Source organism: Agelaius tricolor, unplaced genomic scaffold, assembly GCF_023055355.1.
Source record: "Agelaius tricolor isolate 1412-34295 unplaced genomic scaffold, bAgeTri1.0.p SCAF_11, whole genome shotgun sequence".
In the NCBI taxonomy this organism is placed as follows: domain Eukaryota; kingdom Metazoa; phylum Chordata; class Aves; order Passeriformes; family Icteridae; genus Agelaius; species Agelaius tricolor.
In genome coordinates, this window is record NW_027269271.1 from 776743 (window position 1) to 797647 (window position 20905).

At 58.4% G+C, this 20905-nt stretch overlaps 2 protein-coding genes across 3 annotated transcripts in view; both read right to left on the reverse strand.

Annotated features, from left to right (window-relative positions):
* TEDC1 (tubulin epsilon and delta complex 1) overlaps window positions 1–1310 on the reverse strand; it is a 70137-nt gene extending 68827 nt beyond the window's left edge. Inside the window, exon 1 of one of the 2 annotated variants that reach the window (XM_071435701.1) lies at window positions 992–1310. In XM_071435701.1, coding sequence (XP_071291802.1) covers window positions 992–1291 — 300 coding nt within the window. In that variant the 5' untranslated portion in view covers window positions 1292–1310. Of the gene's footprint in view, window positions 1–972 lie in introns of both variants that reach the window. The other variant, XM_071435702.1, reaches the window with a different exon arrangement.
* A 7735-nt stretch (window positions 1311–9045) lies between these two features.
* CRIP1 (cysteine rich protein 1) lies at window positions 9046–12995 on the reverse strand. The gene is made up of 5 exons (XM_071435603.1): window positions 12885–12995; window positions 10150–10244; window positions 10000–10057; window positions 9743–9790; window positions 9046–9395 (listed from the first exon to the last, which is right to left on the reverse strand). Exons 1-4 carry the CDS (start codon window positions 12922–12924, stop codon window positions 9750–9752), a joined length of 234 nt encoding a protein of 77 aa, XP_071291704.1. The 5' UTR covers window positions 12925–12995; the 3' UTR covers window positions 9046–9395; window positions 9743–9749.
* Between the last annotated feature and the right edge of the window lie 7910 nt (window positions 12996–20905).

The following is a 20905-nucleotide window of genomic DNA, read 5'->3' on the forward strand; positions in this document are numbered from 1 at the left end:
AGCTATCTGCCATATTATTTAGTCTTAATTAGGCAATTAAGCCCATATCTGAACATCACACATGGAACAGCACATCTGCTGACCCAGCCAACACCATCTGATCAGGCAGGTTCATGTATGTCAATGTTCCTGTTCATGTATGCTCATGTTCCTGCCTGATGAACACAGAATCTATAGAAAGGAGCATCCAGAAAGAAAAGGGCTAATGCTGGCTGTACAGCAACACCCAGCACTCCTACAGTGAGACCTATGTGTGGAGCATTCCAAAATCTACTCTGATACAGCCACATATGGCACAGTTCAGCCATAGTCAAACAGGCACCTGAACACACCGGTAAGATCTGACCATGACAGCACCAAACTCACAAAGAGGCACAACAGAATGAGCTGGAATTAGGAATCGTTTCTTGGCTGCACAAGGACAGCATGCTGACAAACTCAAATAGTGATTCCTACGGCTGGAATCTCAGTAAACACTCGTAAAACCCTTAAAATAGCCGAGGAAGGGAGGTACCCTGTGTGCGAGCTGGAAGTCTCGGAGGCAAAGCAGCCAGACCCAAGCTGGGTACGGCAAAGAGCAGCAAAGGCCAGGCGACACCGAGGAGGTGTCGCAGACCAGGGTGAAACACCAAGCCCCAAGTTACAACCACAGTGAGGCACAGCCCTTCCCAGAGCGGCGAGTTTGCTGAGATTCCCTAACACGTGTCAGCTGGGCGGACAGCGAACCGGGGCCACAGCGAACCGAGGCCACAGCGAGCCGGGGCCACAGCGAACCGGGGTCACACCGAGCCGGGGCCACACCGAGCCGGGGCCACACCGCGGCCCCTCACGCAGGGCCTGCCCAAGGCTCAGTGCCCGTGCGCTGCCGTGCAGAGCCGAGCGTGTCCCCGGGCCCCGCCGCACTCGGGTGTCCCGCTGGTCCCCGCTGCCCTGTGCCCCGCAGGGTCTCCGGGCGGAGCGGCCGGCGCTCACCGCCTGCGGCCGGTCGAACCTGGCGCGGCGCAGGGTGTCGGGGGCGGGCCGGGCGCGGGGCGGCAGGGCCCGGCACAGCGCCCCGACGGCGGCGGGCAGCGCCGGGCCCCGCTGCCGCTGCTGCTCCCGGTGCTGCTCCCGCTGCCGCCCGCGCATCGCGCCGCTCCCGCCGCCCCCGGCCCCAGCGGGAGCGCCCTTCCGGGCCGCCCGCTCGCGGCAGCGCCCCCTGGCCGCGGGGAGGGGGCACTGCGGGCGCGCCAGCCCTGCCTCTCGCCCTGGATGTGTCTGCATCTTCCTGCATGTCCCCACCACCCTGCATCTCCCTGCATGTGTCTGCATCTACCTGCGTGTCCCTGGATGTGTCTGCATCTCCCTGCGTGTCCCCGCACCGCCCTGCATCTCCCTGCATGTCGCTGCATCTCTCTGGATGTGTCTGCATCTCCCTGCATGTCCCTGCACCGCCCTGCGTGTCTCTGCATCGCCCTGGATGTCTCTGCATCTCCCTGCACTGCCCTGCATTTCCCTGGATGTGTCTGCATCTCCTTGGATCTCTCTGCATCATCCTCCATCTCCTTGGATGTCCCTGCATTGCCCTGGTCGTCCTTGCATCTCCCTGGATGTGTCTGCATCTCCCTGCACCACCCTGCATCTCCCCGGATGTCTCTGCACGTCCCTGGATATCCCCGCAGTTCCCGGACCGCCGGTGGTCCCGACGCTCCCTCGGCCTGCACGCATGGCTGGGGGCACAGAACGCTCGCAGGCTGTGACCCACACGGGGTGTCACCCCCCCCCCCCCCGAGCCATGGACGCGCCTCCTGCCCCGGCAGAAAACACCCGGGAAAGCCCTGCGAGCTCCCCCCATCCTTCCTGGTGGACAGAGCTGCTGCAAAAGCCGGCAGAGCTACGGCAAAAGCACAGCTCTGCTGCAGTCAGAACAGCTCGGGGACACGGAGAGCCGCGCTGGGCAGCAGCAGCAGCAGCTCTGCGATGTCCCTGCGATGTCCCTGCCATATTCCTGCGATATCCCTGCGATATTCCTGCGATATTCCTGCCTGCCTCTTGCTCAGCGGGCCGTGCTGCGGCCAGCCCGGGTCCCCAGGCGTTCAACCCCCGACATGAAGCGATCCCAGGGGTTAATCCTTGGGGGCCATGGGGGAGGAGAAACGGAGCTGCCCTCTGGGAGAAGCCTGAGCTCCTGAGAGAAGTCCGGCCGTGAGCAGGGTTTACAGAACCAAAACCTGGCACGGAGATGGATTCCTGCTGTGGGTTAGCAGAGGGAGGACAGCTGGTCTGTGCCAGGGACACGGGTCTGCTCCGCCAGCGCCGCGGGGATCCTGCCTGTGCCTGGGCATGAGACCTGCTGGGAGCCCCCACTGATGGTTTCTTGGCCAGTTCCCCAGCTCATAGCCCATTTAATGTGCTCACTGTGCATCTAGCGTGATGCCTTTACTTTTTTTTCCACCAGTATCTGAACAACATGAAACAACATGTGAAATTCCTTCCCGCTATGCAGCAGGCTCTTGCAGCCAAATGGCTGCTTGCAATGAGGAGAGAAATCGCAGTGGTCCAAAGAGTCCTCCAGCCAACGTGAACTGTGTTTGCACTCCTTCCCTCTGGTTGCTCCTCTCCTGCCTCCCACCTCTGTGCTGGGGAGCACAGCCCTTTCCAGTGCTGAGTGCTGCTTTAGAGCTCTCCCCATCCTGTGGATCCTGGCTCCTACTCCAGCCAGCCCTGAAAGGACCCCTGGGTGTGAGTTATCCAGGCTTAAGGATTTTTAAAATATCTTCTCTAGCAGCTGTTGTCTCACATCCTCCTTTCCTAATGGCCTGGAAAGCATTTTCCTTATCCCTTGTCCAGTTCTAGCTCAGCAATCTTTATCCACTTCTTTGCTCTCCTTCCTAACAGGCTTGGCATTTCCACATGGTTCCTTGCCTTTGATTTCCAACAGCCCATAAAGTCCCTTTTTATTGCCCAGAGCCTTATCGAACCGGGACAATCCTGTGCTGTCTTTGGCATCCTTCTTGGCTTTCCATGCCTTGCTGCTATCGGGCGCTGTCTACTCCCTCCATGACACATCGCTTGTCTATTTTCCCATCCCTGCTGCAGTCTCCAGGCAGGAGGACCTTCAGCTGCAGCCAATTTCCTGTGTTTTCTTGACCACTCCATAAACCCAGCTCAAAGCTTTCCCTGTCCCCACACACATTCCTCTGTCTAGGCCTTTCCTCCCCAGGGCAGCTGCCGAGACAAGGGCTCTCCCGCACAGCCCGATGCACGCACAGGGAGCGGTTCTGTCCATCACCCCTCCTGTGGGCTCCTGTCCCCCAGCCAACCCCCAGGCCAGCCAACATCACCACTCAGCAGCTGGGATTGACACCAAGAGCCCCGTGCCACTCTCCATCCCGCTGGCCAACCCAACCCCAGCACAGGGCTGGCTGCCCTGCTGGCCAGCGTGCCCCTTGTGCCGTGGCTCCCCCGGCATGCAGCCCCGTGGGCACAGCTGACACAGGACACTGGCGCTGTGCAGGGCTGGCACTCAGCCATGGGTGGGTTGGAGACCAGGCAGAGCATCCCAGACTCCCAGCAGCCCAGCAGCACAGCGGGTGCTTGGTGCCGGCCCGCCAGGCCCCACTTATCTGCTCTGCCTGGGCCGTGTTCCAGCGTGGGAGAGGCCGAAAGGAAGGCGATGGTTTCCTGCTGCAGACATGGACCGTGTGCTATGGACAGGCAATGGAGGTGACAGTGTGACAGCCCCAGCGTGCTGTCCCAGCAGGGGTGGTGATGGCGTCCCACTGGCAGCAGAGCCCTGCTCATCCAGGCCGTCCTCACCTCCCCTCTCCCAGGCAATACCAGCCATGGCTGGCTGACATCAGCACACAACCCTGATGTGATCGTGGAGGTTGGAAGCCCCCAGGACCCTCTCTATAGAAAGGAAGCAGGACAGGCTGGCTTATCAGCTGGTCCCTGGCTCCCAGGCACTGAGGCAGATTCAGGGCAACAGTGCAGTGGGGACAACAACGGGAAGGGAAAGTCCAGGCACGTACTGAGTGGCCAGGGACGCTTTAGCTGGGAGAGGCCATTGGACTTTGCCCTCTCTGGGTTCCTGGGCCCGCGTGGTGCCACACAGTCCCACAGCCGCCCATTTCAGTGCCGTGTGTCAGCTGTGGCCATTGCCGTGCCGGGTGACTCAGTGGGGCCGAGGGCGCCTGTTTGCACCCGTGCCATGGCAACTCGCCACCACACACGGCCCCGCTGCGTGCACAGGGCTGCCTGAGGTGATGACGGCGGCCCTGTCCCATTGCCTCATGCCGATTGTATGCGATAGCAGCCATCCCTGCCCGCTGCCTGATGTCACCTCAGCCCACTCTGCCAAGGGCAAGGTGGGAGCTCTCCTCCTGCAAAAACTTCTTTGGTCTTTGGTCTTAATGCTTTTATCCCCGTGAAGGCGTGGGCGGGAGCCAGCCTGTCTCCTGGCCAGGCCCCCAAGCCAGGCATCAGCGCTTCCCACACTCCGCCGCCAGCTCGGGTGGCCAGAGTTCTTCGCCTCTCTCCTTCCCCTCTCCTTTCCCTCTCCTTCCTGCAGTGTGGTATCTGCTGAGCAGCTGTCAGAGCAGAGCACAGCTTCCCTCCCTGCCTGCTCGAGGGAGGCCTTGGGTAGCAGGAGCGTTTCACACCCTGAGCAGGTCAGGCAGGCTGCACCACTTTCCACTGCAAATATTTCCAGCTCCTTCCCCATGCCCTCCTGGCCCTTTCATACACACTTGCTCTTCCCTCACTGGGACATCAGGTTAAGCAGAGTGGGAAAAGGCATGACCTGGCAGCATGGCCATGGTGCTGGCAGAAAAGAGCCAAGCGAGCACAGGGCTGTGGACACACATTGCCTGCATAGATGGGCTGCAGCAATGCTGCCATGACCCCACAAATGCTCTGGTGCAGCTTTTCCTGGACACAGGCAGTCAGTCAGCAGCAGGCCTGTGTGTGGGCTGTATAGCACCAAAATTCAAGGTCAGCTCCTAGCAGCTGGATGGTTAAGAAAGGTGTTGGTGTTTCAGGCCCTCTGATGCAGGGCTTTCAGTATGATAAGTGAATTGGGAATGAATAGAAAAGAGGTCTGAAGTCAAAGCAACTCTCTTCTTGGGAGTTTCAGCCTTTTTACTCTAATAGCCAAGTTTCTCTGCACAGAGGGAAACTCCCTGTGATCTCCTCCCCCAGGGCCTTTAACACAAGACTCACCAAAAGAAGACAGAGGCTTCAGTGGGAAGTCCTCGCACCCTTCCCTCTTGGAAACTCTCCCTGTTTCATTGAAAATAACACAAGAGGTGTGAAAGTAAAATTCAGCTCTAGGTGCCTGATGTCAACCTTTCTGCTTCCACTCCCTGCTTGGGCAAGCCACCCAGGACCTGATAAACACCCCCAGGGCTTTCTGCCCCAGCTGCTCTCCAGCACAGGATCACCAGCAGCAGGAAGGGGTGAGAGTAGAGCAGCCTGTGCCCTCCTCTCCTTGCTCCCTAGCTAGACCTCAGGTTCCAGTACCTCAGTTCATGGTCCCATTCACTTCTTGTTACACCCCTGGCTGTCATACCCAGAGTCCTTCTGCCTTCAGTATCTTCAGTGTTTGCTGGAGGTGCTGTTCCCCATCAGGAAAATGGTTTTTCACCTCTGCAGAGCTGTTTCCGTTGCTGAGATGGGGGTTCCCCGAACCACCGCTTTGCAGAGCTGGATGGGAAGTCCCATCTTCCCCCGCAGAGTTCCTGCTGCCTGATATCCACTGCATGGCCCCTCTTACCACACTGTCTGCATAAGAGGGCAGATTTCTGAGGCATTAGGTGATGGGCAGACACTTTTGGACCTAAAAGATATCAGAGCTCTTTGAGCTTAACACAAATCAGCCTTAAAAATCCCTGAAGCAGTGGATACCACCCAGCTCCAGCCCGGCTTCATCCCCATGAGCTCTGCACAGCACAGAGCAGGAAGCTGCTGCAGCCACAGCCCCTGTGCCACTCCCCCCCAGCCAGAGGCTGCACAAACCACCTCAAGGGAAGTGGTAGAAATGTCACATCAGTGCCCCATCAGCGCTGGCAGGAGAGGGTGAGTGGCCCCATTGGTGCCCCAGCGAGGCAGTGTTGACCCGGGCACCCAGCACATGTTAGTCCAGATGTGACCTGAAGGCTGCAGCAACACTGCCAGAACACAGCCCTGTCCAAGGCCTGAGCCTGCTGCCCTCCTCAGCATGACCCTGAGGAGAACCCTGCTGCGGGGCTTCCAGCCTGAGCCACCTCCCTTGCCAGCTGCAGGCACAGGGAAACATCTGTCCCCTGCTTCAGATTAAGGTCTGTCAATCTGTGCTGAGAGGAGGACACAGGTTCAGATCACCCTCACTGGCCACTCCTGCCTGCACTGTGCCCCCACAGCTGAAGGGCCCCCCAGCCCTCTTTCTTCTCCCCTCTCCTTTTCTCTTCTGTACAGAAAGTCACAAAGCTGGGATGGGGAGCAGCAGCAGTTAACCTAAACCCATCCTGTTTTCTGTCTTTGCCAAAATCTCTTCTGCTTCCCTACCCAGGGCGTTGGGGCTCGCCCACACCCAGCTGCCAGAGGAACTGTGATGTTGTTTGTTTTTTTTTGTCACAGTGATGAAGTGTTTATAGCAACTATCACTCCACAACCCACAGACTGATCTCAGCCCAAGCTTAGGAAATAACGGCAGAGGAAGCACGGCCCCTTTCTTCAGAGTCACCAACGGTGGCGTTTCAGGTCACCAAAGCAGGGAAGTTTTGTGCTGGGCATCACCATGCTATAAATCACCCAACAACTTTTGCTGTCCCAGATGGGCAGAAAGCTGGGATTTGCCCTCAGCATCTTGCTCTCCCTGCTGCAGGAGCAGCACAGCCAGGGCATCACCACGCTGAGAGGGAAGGCACCATCCCTGCCTGTCCCAAGCTCTTGCCAAGGCTCAGAACCAAAAGCATCACAGATGAGAGGCACTCATCTGTGCCATGAGATGGAAACCACACTGTTGCCTGTCTGTGCAGTCACACTCCAGGCCACAGATATTTACTGTTCAAAAGGAGAAAGGATTGTGTCTGCTGACAGCCCACCTCCCCGGCATGCTGGCCACTGCTGAGCCTCGCTGAGCATCCAGGGGGGGCCTGGCTCAGCCATGGATTTCCCATCAAATGAGATACAGCTGTTCCTGCTTCCTCTCCAAAGACCAAAGTGAGTTTTTAAAAAAATCAATTTCTCATATATTTTCTTTGACCAAGGCTCCTTGTGGATGTGGCCTGTGCCTGAACTGCCCAACCTCACAGCATTGAGGCTGCATCAGGCAGAGAGCGTGGCTTGTACAAGCACGGCTCTTGGAGAATATCCCAGCAGAAAGTCCTGGGGCTAAAAGCCATCTCAGTGGGAGCTCTTACTGCAGAGCAAGCAGAAAAACAGGACTCTAAGAAGGAGATTTTGGCAATCAATACCAAGGGGCTTGTCCCCAGCCCATATTTGAGGGACCCCTGTTTTTTAACGCACACATATATTCCCCTCTGCAGCACAGAGTGAAGCACCTGCAGGATCAAGCTTAGCTGCAGCTGCACAGGCCTGGCACAGCTCAGTTCCTGCATCCCTGCATGCACCCAGGACAGGGAGAGATGTCCCCCAGCCACCACAAGTACACTGCAAATCCAGGGACAGAAGTAAAAAGGAGCCCTGGGCAGCACACACTGCAAACAGCAGCACACAGCAAACAGCAGCACACAGCAAACAGCAGAACACTGCCTCCTGCCCCAGCTGCAGCCACTGCCACTGAAAAGGGCTGGATCAGCCCAGCCTGCCCCTGTGCAGCCCCTGCTTTTCCATACCTTTCACTGGTTCCTTCCTCATCCCTGCTGGCCGGGCCCCTTGTACTTGGAATAAGCTGCTTCTGAAATTTTACTGCAGGACCCTGCTGGGAAGGACCCTGAGCCAAATCCACAGGTCCTTTGCCCAGCTGGACACATTTATGCAACCCTGAGGATGTGTTTGCCATTAGTTTAAATGCCTGAGGGAAAACACTATCTCAGTGGCACAGTCAGGCTGCTGAGATTCTATCACTAGTTTCCTTTGAAGCTCAGCTGGCAGGGGAAATCATGTCCCAGTGCCCAGAGGCAGGCTGGAGAGAAGGACAGGGTGTGGATGGCCAGGAGCCACGGGTCCATGGGTGCTGGCACCCCCGGGAGGCTGCGGGCACCCCCGGGAGGCTGCGGGCACCCCTGGGAGGCTGCTGGCAAAGGCAGCAGTGGGAGCAGGAGGTCCCCACGAGCCCTGGCTGCTGGGAAACCTGATGACACCGAGCAGCAATAGCCAGGGTTTGCCTTTGACACAGACGCCTGTGTTTGTTGTGCTGTCGGGGTGGGAGGCGAGGCAGCGCCTTGCAGCATCAAGCAAGTTTTAATTGGAAGTTTTAAGATGCTTATCAGATCATGCTGCTTCTGACACCAAGGATTTTGACACTGGACATGTGTCTCTAACCCCTCAGGGTTTTGGCCAAGTCCCAGGAAGGCTGATGTCACAGTAAAATGCAGAGCAGCCTCTAAGGAAATGCATGCATAAACTGCAGACAAAAATATCCTAGTGGGTGATGAGATATCTCTGAATATGTAAATAGAGTTGTTCAGGTTAGGGAAAGACATGGTTAAGAAATCATTTTAGAAACATTCCTCAAGTTGACATCTTTGACATCTGTCAGTGTCGTGTTTCCAGTAGGGCAAAAACGTTGAAACAAGAAAGAGCAAAGCTCTGGAGCCAGCTCTTGCTTTCTAACACCACAGCTCTGTTGTCCCTGCCGGGGGAGGCTGGCTCTGCCTCAGCAGTAACCTCCCGCTTCCCTTGGCCTTTTCAGGTGGCTGCTCAGATCAAGAGCAGCAAATACCAGGTTGTCCTGATGTGACAGTCATTCCCCTCCCAGCAAGACACCTCTGTGCCCCAGCTGAGGGCACGTGGGGCCACCACACAGTGTGGGGCTCAATCCAAAGGCCAGGGGCATCAAGCAGGTGGCAAGCACTTCACAAGCGGGTCCCGTGGGACTCCCGTTACAGAGAACACAGCTGCTACAGGAGGGAAGCATCTTTTCATTTATTAAAGACTGAGAATACAACTGTGGGCCCAGCCATGAGAGCTGGATGCCTGAAGCAGAGCTAGGTTTTGGCTGGAAGGGCGCTTTCTCCTCTCCAGGCATTTCAGCAATTTCAGCCAAATTTCCTACCCAGCAGGGCAACCCAACGACCCCACCCTGGCTGCACTCCATCTGGAGCACAGCCTCTCTCCACACCAGCCCAGCCTTGGTTACTTATTGCTTTGAACATGCTAGTCTAGTACAGGGTGAATTAAAAACAAAAATTCATCTGCTGCGGTGTGTTTGTGCTGTCCTCAGGTTGTGCTGGGAACCCTGGACGTCAGACCTGGAGAGGGATGGAAGAGAGGAGTGGATGAAGTCAGGCTGGGCTGGGAGCAGAGATATCCCAGGGACAGCAGTGCTCCAGGATAGATCCTGTCTTTGCCAAAGGGTCACAAAGCAATAGCCTTTGGCACCCGGTGCTGGAGCCAAGCAGGTGCTGACAGTCAGCTGGGGCTGGAGGAGAGGAGCAGCTGGCACCCAGCTCCTGAGCCCTGGTGTAAGGGCTGGGAGTCACAGCCAGCCCAGAGGGATGCTGTGGCAGGCCTGCCTTCCCCACTGGCCTGAGGGAGGACAGCCCCAGCCAGCCCATGGAGCCAGAGACGGGAGAGGAGCTCCGAGGGAAGGACCAACCTGAGGCTTATTTGAACGTGTGGCTCTCAGCTCCTCCCCGGCCGAAACCTGGAAGAGACGGAGCAGGGTCAGCACTGCCATGGTATGGTGAGCACACCGAGGCTGCAGCTGGCCTGGAGACAGCAGCCCCGAGCCAGACAGGAGCCCCGAGCCCCCTCACTCCCTCCATGACCCTGCCAGGAGACAGGAGCCCTGAGCCAGACAGCAGCCCCGAGCCCCCTCACTCCCTCCATGACCCTTTGGCCACACGCACGCACCTTTGGGCCCGAACAAGGCAGCGTAGCAGGGGTGGTTGCAGTAGGGTTTGCCATCGTGCTGCAGGGAGAGAGAAAGAGCATGAGCCTCACCTCTGCTTGTCCCAGCCCCCAGGTGCAGCAAACCCAGACCTGCTGGGCAGCAAACCTCACCTCTGCATGGCCTCCAGACGTCAGGGTCTTGTTACACTTCTCACATCTCAAGCAGGGCCGGTGCCAGTCCTTCCCCAGAGAAGTCACCTTCTCGGCTGCCATGCAAAGGAAAGGAGGTGGGTGAGTTCAGGCACTGACAGGCACAAGTTAGTTTTGGCAGATTGGCTGCCTTGCTGTCAGCCCTTGGGAGGACAGTCTTGGGCATTTTCTCAAGTCTGTCAGTCCAGGACAGAGGGCACTGTGTTCAGACCCAAGTGTGCACATGCAGGAACATGGATATGTAGCAGTGGTGCCACACCCAGGGTGAGCAGGGCTGCATCCATGAGGATGGACTGACTTCTACCCCATCTTCCAAAGACCTGAGGACCTCCCTCCTTCCAACATCAGCCTGCAAGGGGATTAATTCCTCCCCAGAGAGCTGGAGCCCAAGGAATCACTAGAGTTGGCAGGGGTGAAAGGGGATGTTGGCAAGGACTGGGGAGGCAAAGCCATTGCCACACCCTGCCAACACAAACCAGTCCCTTCCAGCCACAGCTTGGATTCTGCTGGCACCATGGCAAACCAGAGCAGAGCTGGAGCCTGGCAGGGGTTCAGGCAGCCATGGGAGGGACAACATGGGAGCCAGGACACGTTTGTGGAGAGAGGGGGGAGCACAGGGGGCCTTTTAATTGGAGCACAGCAGGGGAGAAGGGTATTTTCTGCAGGCATGTGTGCTCCTCATATTGGCAGCCGAGCTCCTGGGAATTTATTAAGTGATTAAACAGAGCTGTCCACAGGAATCATGTCAAAGCCAGGTCTGAACACTGTCCCCATGCCTGCAAACGGGACCAAGCCAGTGTGGGTAGTGCATGCCTTGGGGGGCCCTGGGCAGCCTGAAGCACCTTTTGCAGTCCAAATATGTCCACAACAGCCTGTGCAAGGAGCAAGCTGATGGCTGCAGAGGTGGGAGCGGGGGCAGTGCCCAAATGTCACAAGGCTTCCCTGCTGCCATTCCCCAGTGGCACAAAGGGCCTCCTGTGCCTGCAGCCTGGCAGCAGCAAGTGTCCTCCCCCGGGTGCCCCTAGGAGCCTGAGCCTGGCCTGAGGCAGGACCTCCTATCACTGCAAGGTTTCTGCAAGAAGCACAGCCTCCCCACCTCTTGCACATGCATTTGCACCAGCACTTGGGCAGGAGCTCTGCTAAGGCTCATTACAGCACTCAGGCATGGAGGCAAAATTCCTGCAAACCCCATCCCTAGTCCTCTCAGCATCACCTCCTCCCCACCCCTGCTCCCTACAGACACGATTTAGCCCAGAGCAGCCTGAGGCACACCCAAGCAGGACCGCCAGGCTCCAAAAGCCTCAGGGTGCCCCAGAGCCAGGCTTGCTGTGCCTCCTCTGCCAGCACTCTGGATAATCTGCAGGCACAGAAATCATGCATCCAGCTTGGTCCTGATACAGCTTTTGAACCCTCCTCAGCCTCTCATCAACAGAGACATTTCGTAATAAGTGCAAGCGTGACAAGTGCAAGGTCAAACCCCTCCTTGGTCAAACTGTGCCGTCCCAGCTGCTCCATGGCCACACCTGCGGGCACAGCAAACCCAGCTCTGACTGACTGACCCACACCAAGGGAAGGCACACGCTGCCACCAGCGCCTTGGTGCCTCCTGATATCAAGCCACAAACTCTATTGTGCCTGAACTGCCATCCCAAAGCCGGCTGCAAGCAGTGAGTTCAGGGCAAGGCAGTGCTGCCCAGCTGCAGGAACCACAGCCCCTCAGCTCTCTGGGCAGTGCCCACGTCAGCCCCAGCACAGCTCCCCAGGGTGGGCATCACTGACACACACAGAGAGCAGCTCCTGTGTTTGAGCCTCCAACTCCTTGGCTGAGCACAAATCTTTGGGGCACAGGCACAAGCAGAACAGAAATAAAGCAGAGGAAGAAGTCAGTGATGGCACCTGGGTTCCAGGTCCCTCATCTTGAGTAAATCAGAGAGCAGGGAGTGTCTCTAAGCTGCTCCCAGCAAACCCCCTCAAGTTCAGCTATGCCAGGCAAGTGGAGAGGTCTGGCACAGGAACCTGCCTGTTCCAAAAGCTGATAGCAAATTGAGAAGCTCAAACCCCACAAAACCTCAGACAGGACAGCAGGTCCATGGCCCCAGAAGGGGCAGGAGCTTTGAGCCCCAGTTTGGAGGGAAGACATCTGCGGGAAGCCCAGCAGCAGACAGCAGCCCAACAAGGCTCACACCTACCCTGCAACAGCGGCTTAAAAATAGCACCCAGAGGTGTCATCCTGCTGTGCTAAACCACACAGAGCAACGTGTGGGTGACCCACTGACCCAGGCACTTGCCCGAAGGCACGATTTGCCATTGGGAAGGTGCTTGCTTCGCCTGCCCAGGCTTTCAGAGCAGCGGGGCTTTACCAGCCGGCCCTTTGGGCTCCAGTGCGGCTCAGGGCTGCGGGCTATGCTGGGAAGGAAGTGGGACTGGGCTCCCTTCTGCTGTGGAAGCACCCAGTGCAGCCCACGCTCTGCAGCCAGGCATCTCCTTGGGGTGCATCTGCAGGATCCCCCACCCGGGGCACCCCGGGGACCCACAGCGCAGGGCTGAGCAATTCTGGGATACCCCAGGAATCTGCAGAGATGGGCAGCGCAGCACGGGGGCCAGAAGCCGGGGTGCCCAGAGGGTCCCCAGCCCGGCATCGGTGCCCGTCAGGTGCCCCGAGGTGGGGGCGGCTGGGGCGGGGCAGGAAGCCCTTACCGAAGTAGACCTCCTTCTGGCAGCGGGGACACTTGGGCATGGTGTCGGCTCGGCTGGGCTCGGGGCTCCGCTCGCACCGCCTGTGGGATGCTCCACGCCGGCCCCGCCGAAGTCACTGCTCGCCCGCCCCGCCCCGCCTGCCCCGCCCAGATGTGCGCCCCGCCCCGCCCCGCCCAGATGTGCACCCCGCCCGCAGCTGGAGGGGACAGCCCGGGGCACGGCCCTGCGAGGGCTCCCGAGACGGGGTCCTGCGCCCCCTCCAGCCCTGCACCCCCTGCACCCCTCGCCCCTGCACCCCTCCAGCTGCACGTCCTGCGCCCTTTGCAGTGCACAGCCCCACAGCCCTGGCGCCCTTTGCAGTGCACAGCCCCACAGCCCTGGCGCCCCGACCCCCGCTGCCCCCAGACCCAGCCCTGTCCCCTCTGCACCCCGGCCCTGCCCACGCGTGGGCTGCGGGGGGAGCCCCGCTCCACGCGGGAGCTGCGGTTGGCGTCTCTCGGTTAACGCCACTCCCAGCCAGAGATTCGCGGGGTGCTGCCCACCTGGGCTCACCCCCTCCCAGCACAGATACGTTTTTCTCCCAAGGGAGTGTAAAAGTCGAGCCTCAGGCAGGGTCTCCTGCCCATGGGGAATTTTGGGGTGCGGGGTGAAGCAGGCGGGAGCTTCAGGACTGTAACCCCGCTCCTGCAGGACATTGGGAATGGCGTGGGTGCGGCACACGGCTCCACTCACTGTGGAGAGCCAGCCCAGCTGTGTCACTGATTTTGTCATTTTATTAGGAGGGAGGACTTGTTGTTCCTTTGTGCTTGGCTGTGAAGGAAATGAAAAGCCTATCCAAAGGTCTGTTTTGTATGAAACAATCCTCCCCAGGGCACGTTGCTGTGCTGGAAAGGTCATGAGGGCTTGTGAAACCCAGCGCCAGGACGCCTAGTGACTGCCTCCCGAAATGCGAGGCATCCCTCCCGCCACAAACAGGGCCCTGCTGACACCGGATCCCAGCCGTGGGTGCAGGAGGAGAGGCGGCAAGCTGTGCCCAGAGGCGAAGTTCATGTTCAGCTGGGACTGCTTTAGGAGCCAGCCTGGCTCCGGGAGCCTCCCTTTCAGCACAATCCCCCTGCTGATGCTCCCTGCTGCTGCCAGTGGTCCCGGTCTGTGAGCCCACAGTTGGCAGCCCCACTGCAGGCTGGGGGCACCATCCTGCCCCAAGGGCAGCGCTGGGCAGCACCCACATCAGCAGGATGTCACCGGGAGCAGTGAGGCATGAGGCGTGAGTCATGCTGAGATGCTGAGACAGTGTCTTACAGTATGGGAGGGAAGGCAGAGTGTCCTGCAAGGGCCTCCACCCTGCCTCCTCCCCATTCTCCCTGCCCTGAGGCACCAGTACATGCAGGCACCCATATTTCAGCCACATCACATCCCTGTACCCAGACACAGCACTCACTGAGCACCCACTGGGTTACCCAGGCCAGGACTCTTCCCCACAGCACAAGGGGTGCAGCTGGCACCCTGGTGAAATACAGGGGACAAGACATGTCCTCTCCCCACTCTGGTGGCCCTGCTCCCCCTCGTACATGGTGCCAGGCTGCTTTGGGGCCACTGATTGCCTCAGACAGATGCCTTCAGCTGCAATCCCTTTTAAGGCAGGTTTTGTGCAGGCCAGCAGCTGAAAACTGCCCTCCTGCAAGTCCTTCCAGCTGGCCAGCCCTGTGGCCAGTCCCCATGGACCACTTGGCCCAGCTCCTTCTGTGTCAGGAATGCTCCCATCCCAGCTGGGGCAGCAGGGGCCTGTGCATGGCACCGCACACCGAGTGACGCAGCTGGAGCAGAGCCTGGCTGTCCCCTCCTCTCCATGTCCCCATGGACTTTCTGGAGATTGTTCCGCTCACTCAAGAGAGCAGGCACAGGACGTGGGCCACTCTCACAAAGAAGGCAGCACCAAGCCATATGGTGCTCTCTGCCAAGCCTGCCTGCACGGGGCTGTGTGCCTGCTGGCCCCTTGTGGCTCTTGGTTGTCCTGGCTGGCCCTGCTGGGTTACCAGAACCCATGGACCCAGCCTGCTTCACCAGGAGTGAGCCAAAGCATGGAGCTGTGTGCCCTGCAAACCTACATGAATCCCAGCAAGCCCATCTCAGTGGGAAGGCTGCTGTGGGGCACAGCCCTGGATCCTGCACCCCATGGGAGTTGTGCCTGCACCCTGCCCACTGCTGTCCCCTGATCAGCAGGCATGCACAGGGCTGGGGCAGCACAGCAAAGCCATCTGGCAGAGGGCCCCAGCAGGGAGGGAGGAAGGGCTACAGGTGCTCCTGGAGCACAGCAGCATCTTGGGAGCCCATGGGATACAGCCTCTTGCCCATTTTACAGGGAGCGGGTCCATAAACACTTGGAATGCCTGTGTGCAAATGTCGTCAGCGCTCTGCGATGGAGCAGTCCCACTGTGCTGGAGGGAGCTGGCTTGAAATGCTGCAGAGGATGACATTTGGGGTCACTGCTCCTTCTGCCACGCAGGGTCCCCCCAGGACACAAAACCGACTGTGTGGGAGCATTCTTGGAGTGGCAGTGAGCAGCAGCCAGCTCATCCCTCTTCATTGGGGTGCTGCCCATGGTGCCGTGCCCACGCATACAGACAAGGTCATCCAGTGGGCAGCTCCAGTGCTGGGCAGAGACAGCACCAGGGAGCAGCAGGAGAAGGGCAGGGGTGGTATTTTCAGCAAACCCAGGTCCCACCCAAAGCATCATTTCAAATCAAGGTTCATAGCCTGACAGGGAAACAACCCAGCCAGCGCCAAGGAGAGCAGTCTCTTCAGGAAAGCACAGCTTTATCTTATCTGCAGACCTTGTTCCAGCTAATTTAACCATTAGACTAAGCATGCCTCAGCTGTCAATGGCCTCTGATAGGAATCTGTGGGTGAGGCTCTATCCTGAAGCATCAGGCGCCAGCACTCCCCGATGGCATGGCAACAGCCCTCGGAAAACCTGGGCTGTCTCATTTGTTTGTTTGGGTGGTGTTGTTATGGCCAGGGCTATCCCTTCCCTTGGCAAGAGCCAGCACCAGCTCCCCAGCTCCATCTGTGCCCTATTTTGTGAAAGGTCCCTCCAGTCCCCAAGAGTTTCTTGGGCTCCTTGGACAGAGTTGCAAGTCAAGAGCTCCTGGGTGTGCCAGAGCTGCCTGCCCAAGTATCTCTCTCAAGCATCTTGGCCACTGGTGACTGCTGCACTAACAACTGGAAAAGCCACTGGCATTTTCGCAGGCAGGGCAGTGACATAAGCCAATTTGGGTTTGTTTTGCTAACACAGCAAGAAAAAGACAGCTATTTCCATGTAGCAGACCAGCCCATCTGCCCAGGCAGCAGCTCCAGGCTCCCCCTCCTGCCCCACCTTGCTGGAGTGGGGTGGGGGCTTCCACAGCCCCCAGCACCCTTGCACAGAGGGGAGAGGATGCATCAGTGAGGGTGTGACCCAGGGCCAGTGGCAGCCTAGTCCAGCATTGTCCCAGCACTCTCACAAGTGCGAGTCCTGCAAAAATCTCCCTCCCTGGCCATGTTTCAGCCCACACTTGTGCATGTCAAAGGCCCTCTCAGCCAAGACTATTTGTTGAAAAATATGCACCGCACAACCCAGCGTGGAACTCTAATTTGACAAGAAAATTATAGGATGGCTTAAAACAAGCCTGGCAGAAGCTGGGGGAGCTGCCAGGCGCGTGATGCCATCAAGAGGAGCTCTCGGTGTGCCCTGCAACGGGGGCTGGCAGGCTCTGCCCCCACTCCCCTCCATCCCCTGTGATCTGCACACGGCTAATCCCATTACCAGACAGACAGGAAAACAACGGCACCGAGGCGGCTGTCAGGGCAAATTACACCCAAAGGAAAACCTCTGGGATACGTCTTCATAGAGCTGACAGGCAACCACTGCCCGGGAGGAACTGTGAGCAGGAAAGGCCTTGGGGGCCTTGGGGAAGGGCTGGGAAAGGGGCACTCTGCGGGTTTGTGGCACACCCACCAGCACACCAGCACACTGCCACTGTGCTGTAAAGCCCCAAACGGCTTGAGCCTGTCAAATATGCTCACTGCCACGCCAAAATCTGTGCTCTGTGCCCTTGGGGACACAGTGCAGAGCCGTCCTGCCTCAGGCACGGGCAATCACATGTCTGCTTCCAGCTGAAGCTGTAAAAACGCTTCCAGGCCAGCTCAGGCAGCTGGCTGCCCCCACAGCCCCTTGTCAGGTCAGCTCTCACCCTCAGAGGCAGGGTGTGAATTATCACCACGGGGTTAATGTTACACTGCACGAGCAACAACAAACACGGAGCTGCTCCCGCCTCAGCATGGATGGAGCACGCAGGGCTGCCCACGTGGGGAACAACAGGGACACGGTGCAGCTTCCATCCCTGGGACAAAAGGGTGTGGCAGCCCTTGTCCACCCTTCCAACCCTGCCAAGATGTGGAAAATCTCCTCCAATTCCACCCAGGCTCCTCCAGTCTCCCTGAGTACAGTCTGGCCAAAGTCTCTGCTGCCATCTGCTCTTTTCTGCAAGTTTCCATTAGTGGCAGCCCAAGGAAACCTCCTGGCTAAATCCTGATGGGGGAGGATTTGGTACATTTTCCTGGCATGGCCTGGCTGTTTTTATTGTGGCTATCGAATGGGGCCAGGATTGCCAAGGAAGCAAAGTCTGCTGCTTTGGAGAGCTGCCCAGTGTCCAGGAGGGGTTTTCTCTGCCTGCCAGGGAGATGCACATGGGTGCTGGGGCTGGCAGGGACTGTGGACAGCATTCAGGGGCTACTCTCAGGGGATCTGTGCCAGGGATCACCTCCCCAGCCTCCCTGGCAGTACCACTTCCCCTGGGCTGGCTCCAGGCTGTTGATGCCACACCTTTTATTCCTGGTTAAAAATTCACTGTAGGTGAGGCAAAGGGGTGCAAAAGTGTTTGCTCTCTCTGTGAGCACACAGCTCAGCGTGGGCACACTGTGGAAGTGGAGCAGGAAGGTGAAAAGGATGTGATTACTGTGCTCTGACATCCCCAGGCACAACAGAGGGCCAGGGCAGAGCAGGAGAGAGGAGGAGGAGGAGTCACAGCTTTGCTCACATTAGTAGCCTGCACTCCTCCATCCCGGCACAGGTACTCCTCCCCCAGTACCCCCAGGTACTCCCTTCCTCTGGCCCTGGGCGCTCCAGTAGCCCCTCGAGCTCCCAGGGATGGTTCCCAGCTGCTCACCCTGCTGTAAACCTAAAGGCTGATGCAGAGCTCTGCCTGCATCCTGGGGTGCTCCCTCATGGATGTCCCCAGGCAGCAACACTGGTGAGGGGGAGCCAGCAGCACCCTCAGCAGGGCCACAGCCAGAGCCTGCACCAGCAGCTCTCCCTGTGTGACACTGCAGGGCACTGCACTGCCAGGGGGATTTACAGCCCAAGTCCTTCTCCTCTGGTTGGTTTTGTGCCATTCCTCCTTCTTCATCCCTGCCTGCCCACCCACACCCTCTCCAGTATTTACACCCAGTTCTTTAATGTCCCACTGGGACCAGGCCAAAGCTCAGCCGGGCCAGGAGAGCCCCTCTGCTGACTCCAGGGAGCAGCTGAGCCAGCTCTGGGCCGTGTGGAAACAAGCTGTGCTTACTGGGTCACTTTCAATATCCCATCTTAAATCACATCTTCCAGCACTTCGTCCCTTTTGGCTCCTGTTTATTGACTTCCCAGCAAATGCTTTCAATCTGTCTGGCTTTCCTGCCCGGCTGTGCTGCTCTGGCCCCTGGTGTCCCCCAGCCATCCTGTCCTGCTGTCTCCCTGCATTTCAGGAGCCCTCCACACCATGATGGCTGCATCCCCTTCCCTGAATGGACCAGCTCAGAGGTACCCAGGGCTGCCCTCATCATTCCCACCCCTACCAGCTCCTTTCCTGGGTTTCCCATGTGTGCTGTGCCTCTCTGGGAACAGCCTTTGTGCACTCTCCATCCCTTTTCTGGGCCATGAAGGACAGCACAAGCTGTGCAGCCCCGTTTCTGGTGGCACAGGCACCCTCAGCTTCGTGTTGAGAAACACCAGTAGGTGACAATCCTGCTCCTCCTGCAGCTTGGGGACACCCAGGCTGGCAGCCATCACCCACACTGCCCTCAGAATAGTTTGACCAGGAAACCTGGGAGCCAGCAAGTGAAATGGCCCAGGACAAATTCACAGGGCTTGGGGGATTTCCAAGCAAAGCTGCATCCACTTTGTTCTCTATTTTCATCTGTACCCTGGAGAGCTTGTCTGTAATCACCAGGGCCCTCCGACTTTTTTATCCCACTAGCAAGTCCAAGCTGAAAAAAAAAAAAAATATTTGACATCCCTGAGGGGAAGGATGTTTTCCAAGCCTCAAGTAAAGGAGCACTTTAAGCTCACATAGGCCTCCCAAAAATAAATACAAAAATGCATCAAGGATTAGAGGCCAGAGCTGCCTTCCCTGCTTGAGCAAAGTGCCACTCTGCTGTGTCTGTGCTACGGTCCCCATACTGACCCATGAGCACAGGGACAGCCCCAGCCCCATAGCACACACAGATAATCCCATACAGGACCCCAAAGCCCTCCTACAGCCTTCAGGTTCCTGCTCTTAACACCCACCCTGGGGGCACCTGCTGTACCTGGGGACACTTTGTGTCATGAGGGGCACCCAGTGCCTCCACCTACCTGAGGGTGGGGGACATTGCCCACCCAGAGCCTGAGCAGCCAGGTTGTGCCCTGTGGCGTAGCAGGATGCTGCAATATTTGCAGGCTTCCCAGCACTCCATGGGGTAGCAGAGCTGAATTTTGTCTATTTTTGATTTCATTGCATTCCTTCAGCAAAACTCTCACGGGGAAAAGAAAATGTAAGGATTAAAAAAAAAAAAAAAAAAAGAAAGAAAGAAAGAAAGAAAGAAAGAAAGAAAGAAAGAAAGAAAGAAAGAAAGAAAGAAAGAAAGAAAGAAAGAAAGAGAAAGGAATCGAGGGGGAAGCCAGTCCATGGTGGGATCCTGCTGGCATTGCTGAGCCTGGCTGGTGCACAGCATGGGGAGGAGAATCAGCCTGGCAGGCCATCAGGGAAGCTCCCTGCTGCAGGCCACGGCCACAGGCTAGCAGAGAGGCTGGCTTATTAAGCTCGTTAATTAATGATGGGAAGTAAGAGTTGCAAGGGGAGATGGATTGGTGCTGAGGGCGTTGCTGGCAGCTCTGCTGGGCCCCGGAGGAGCGATGGGCACCCCGCAGCTCAGCACCGCTGCTGCTGCACGGGGCAAACTTGGCAAATTGTGGCTCCGAGGGCCGAGCTGAGGGTCAGGGGAGGAGCCGAGAGCGACACCGCTCTGATTTACACCGCAGCCTTGTCCCTAAAGCATCCCGGGGTCAGGTCTCCATGGAAACCGCACCAAAACACGAACACACTGAGCCGGTTCCCGAGCCGGGAGCTGCGCTGCCGAGCCCTCCGTGCCTGGGAAAAGGCTCCGTGCCCTGGGATTGCTGCCAGCAGGGAAAAGCCGCTGCTCCCTGCCGGCCCCGTCCCGTCCCGCAGCTGTGCCCGCTGCATTTCCCAGCTGTGCTGTGCCCGTGGCTGCCAAGCAGCCCCTTCTGCACGGCCCGGGGCTGCGGCTGGGGCTGGCTCCGGCCATCGCGGGCACCGCGGCTCTGCTTTCCCCAGCGGACGGGCCGGGGGCATGGCCGGGTCCCCAGGGGCACGGCCAGCAGGGAGCCCCACGGGGCTCTTGCAGGAACGTGACAGGAGGGACGGGCCCGAGCAGCAGTTCCCAGAGCCCGTGTTTGGCTTGGCAGCCCCAGCTCCGAGGGGAACAGCTGGATGTCTAAAAGCAGGCCTGGCAGCAGGGCTGCGATCTGGCTGGGGACAGGGCAGCCTCCAGGGGCTGGGCAATGCCCCACACTGCATTCCTGCCCTGCTGCTGCCAGGCCGAGCTTTCCCGAGGACAGCCCCACTCAGGCACTGTGCCTGCTCAGCGAGCCCGGGCTGGGGGGAGCAATGGCATCTGCTCTTTAACTTCTCTCCACTGGTTTCCCACTCCCCAAAACTGGG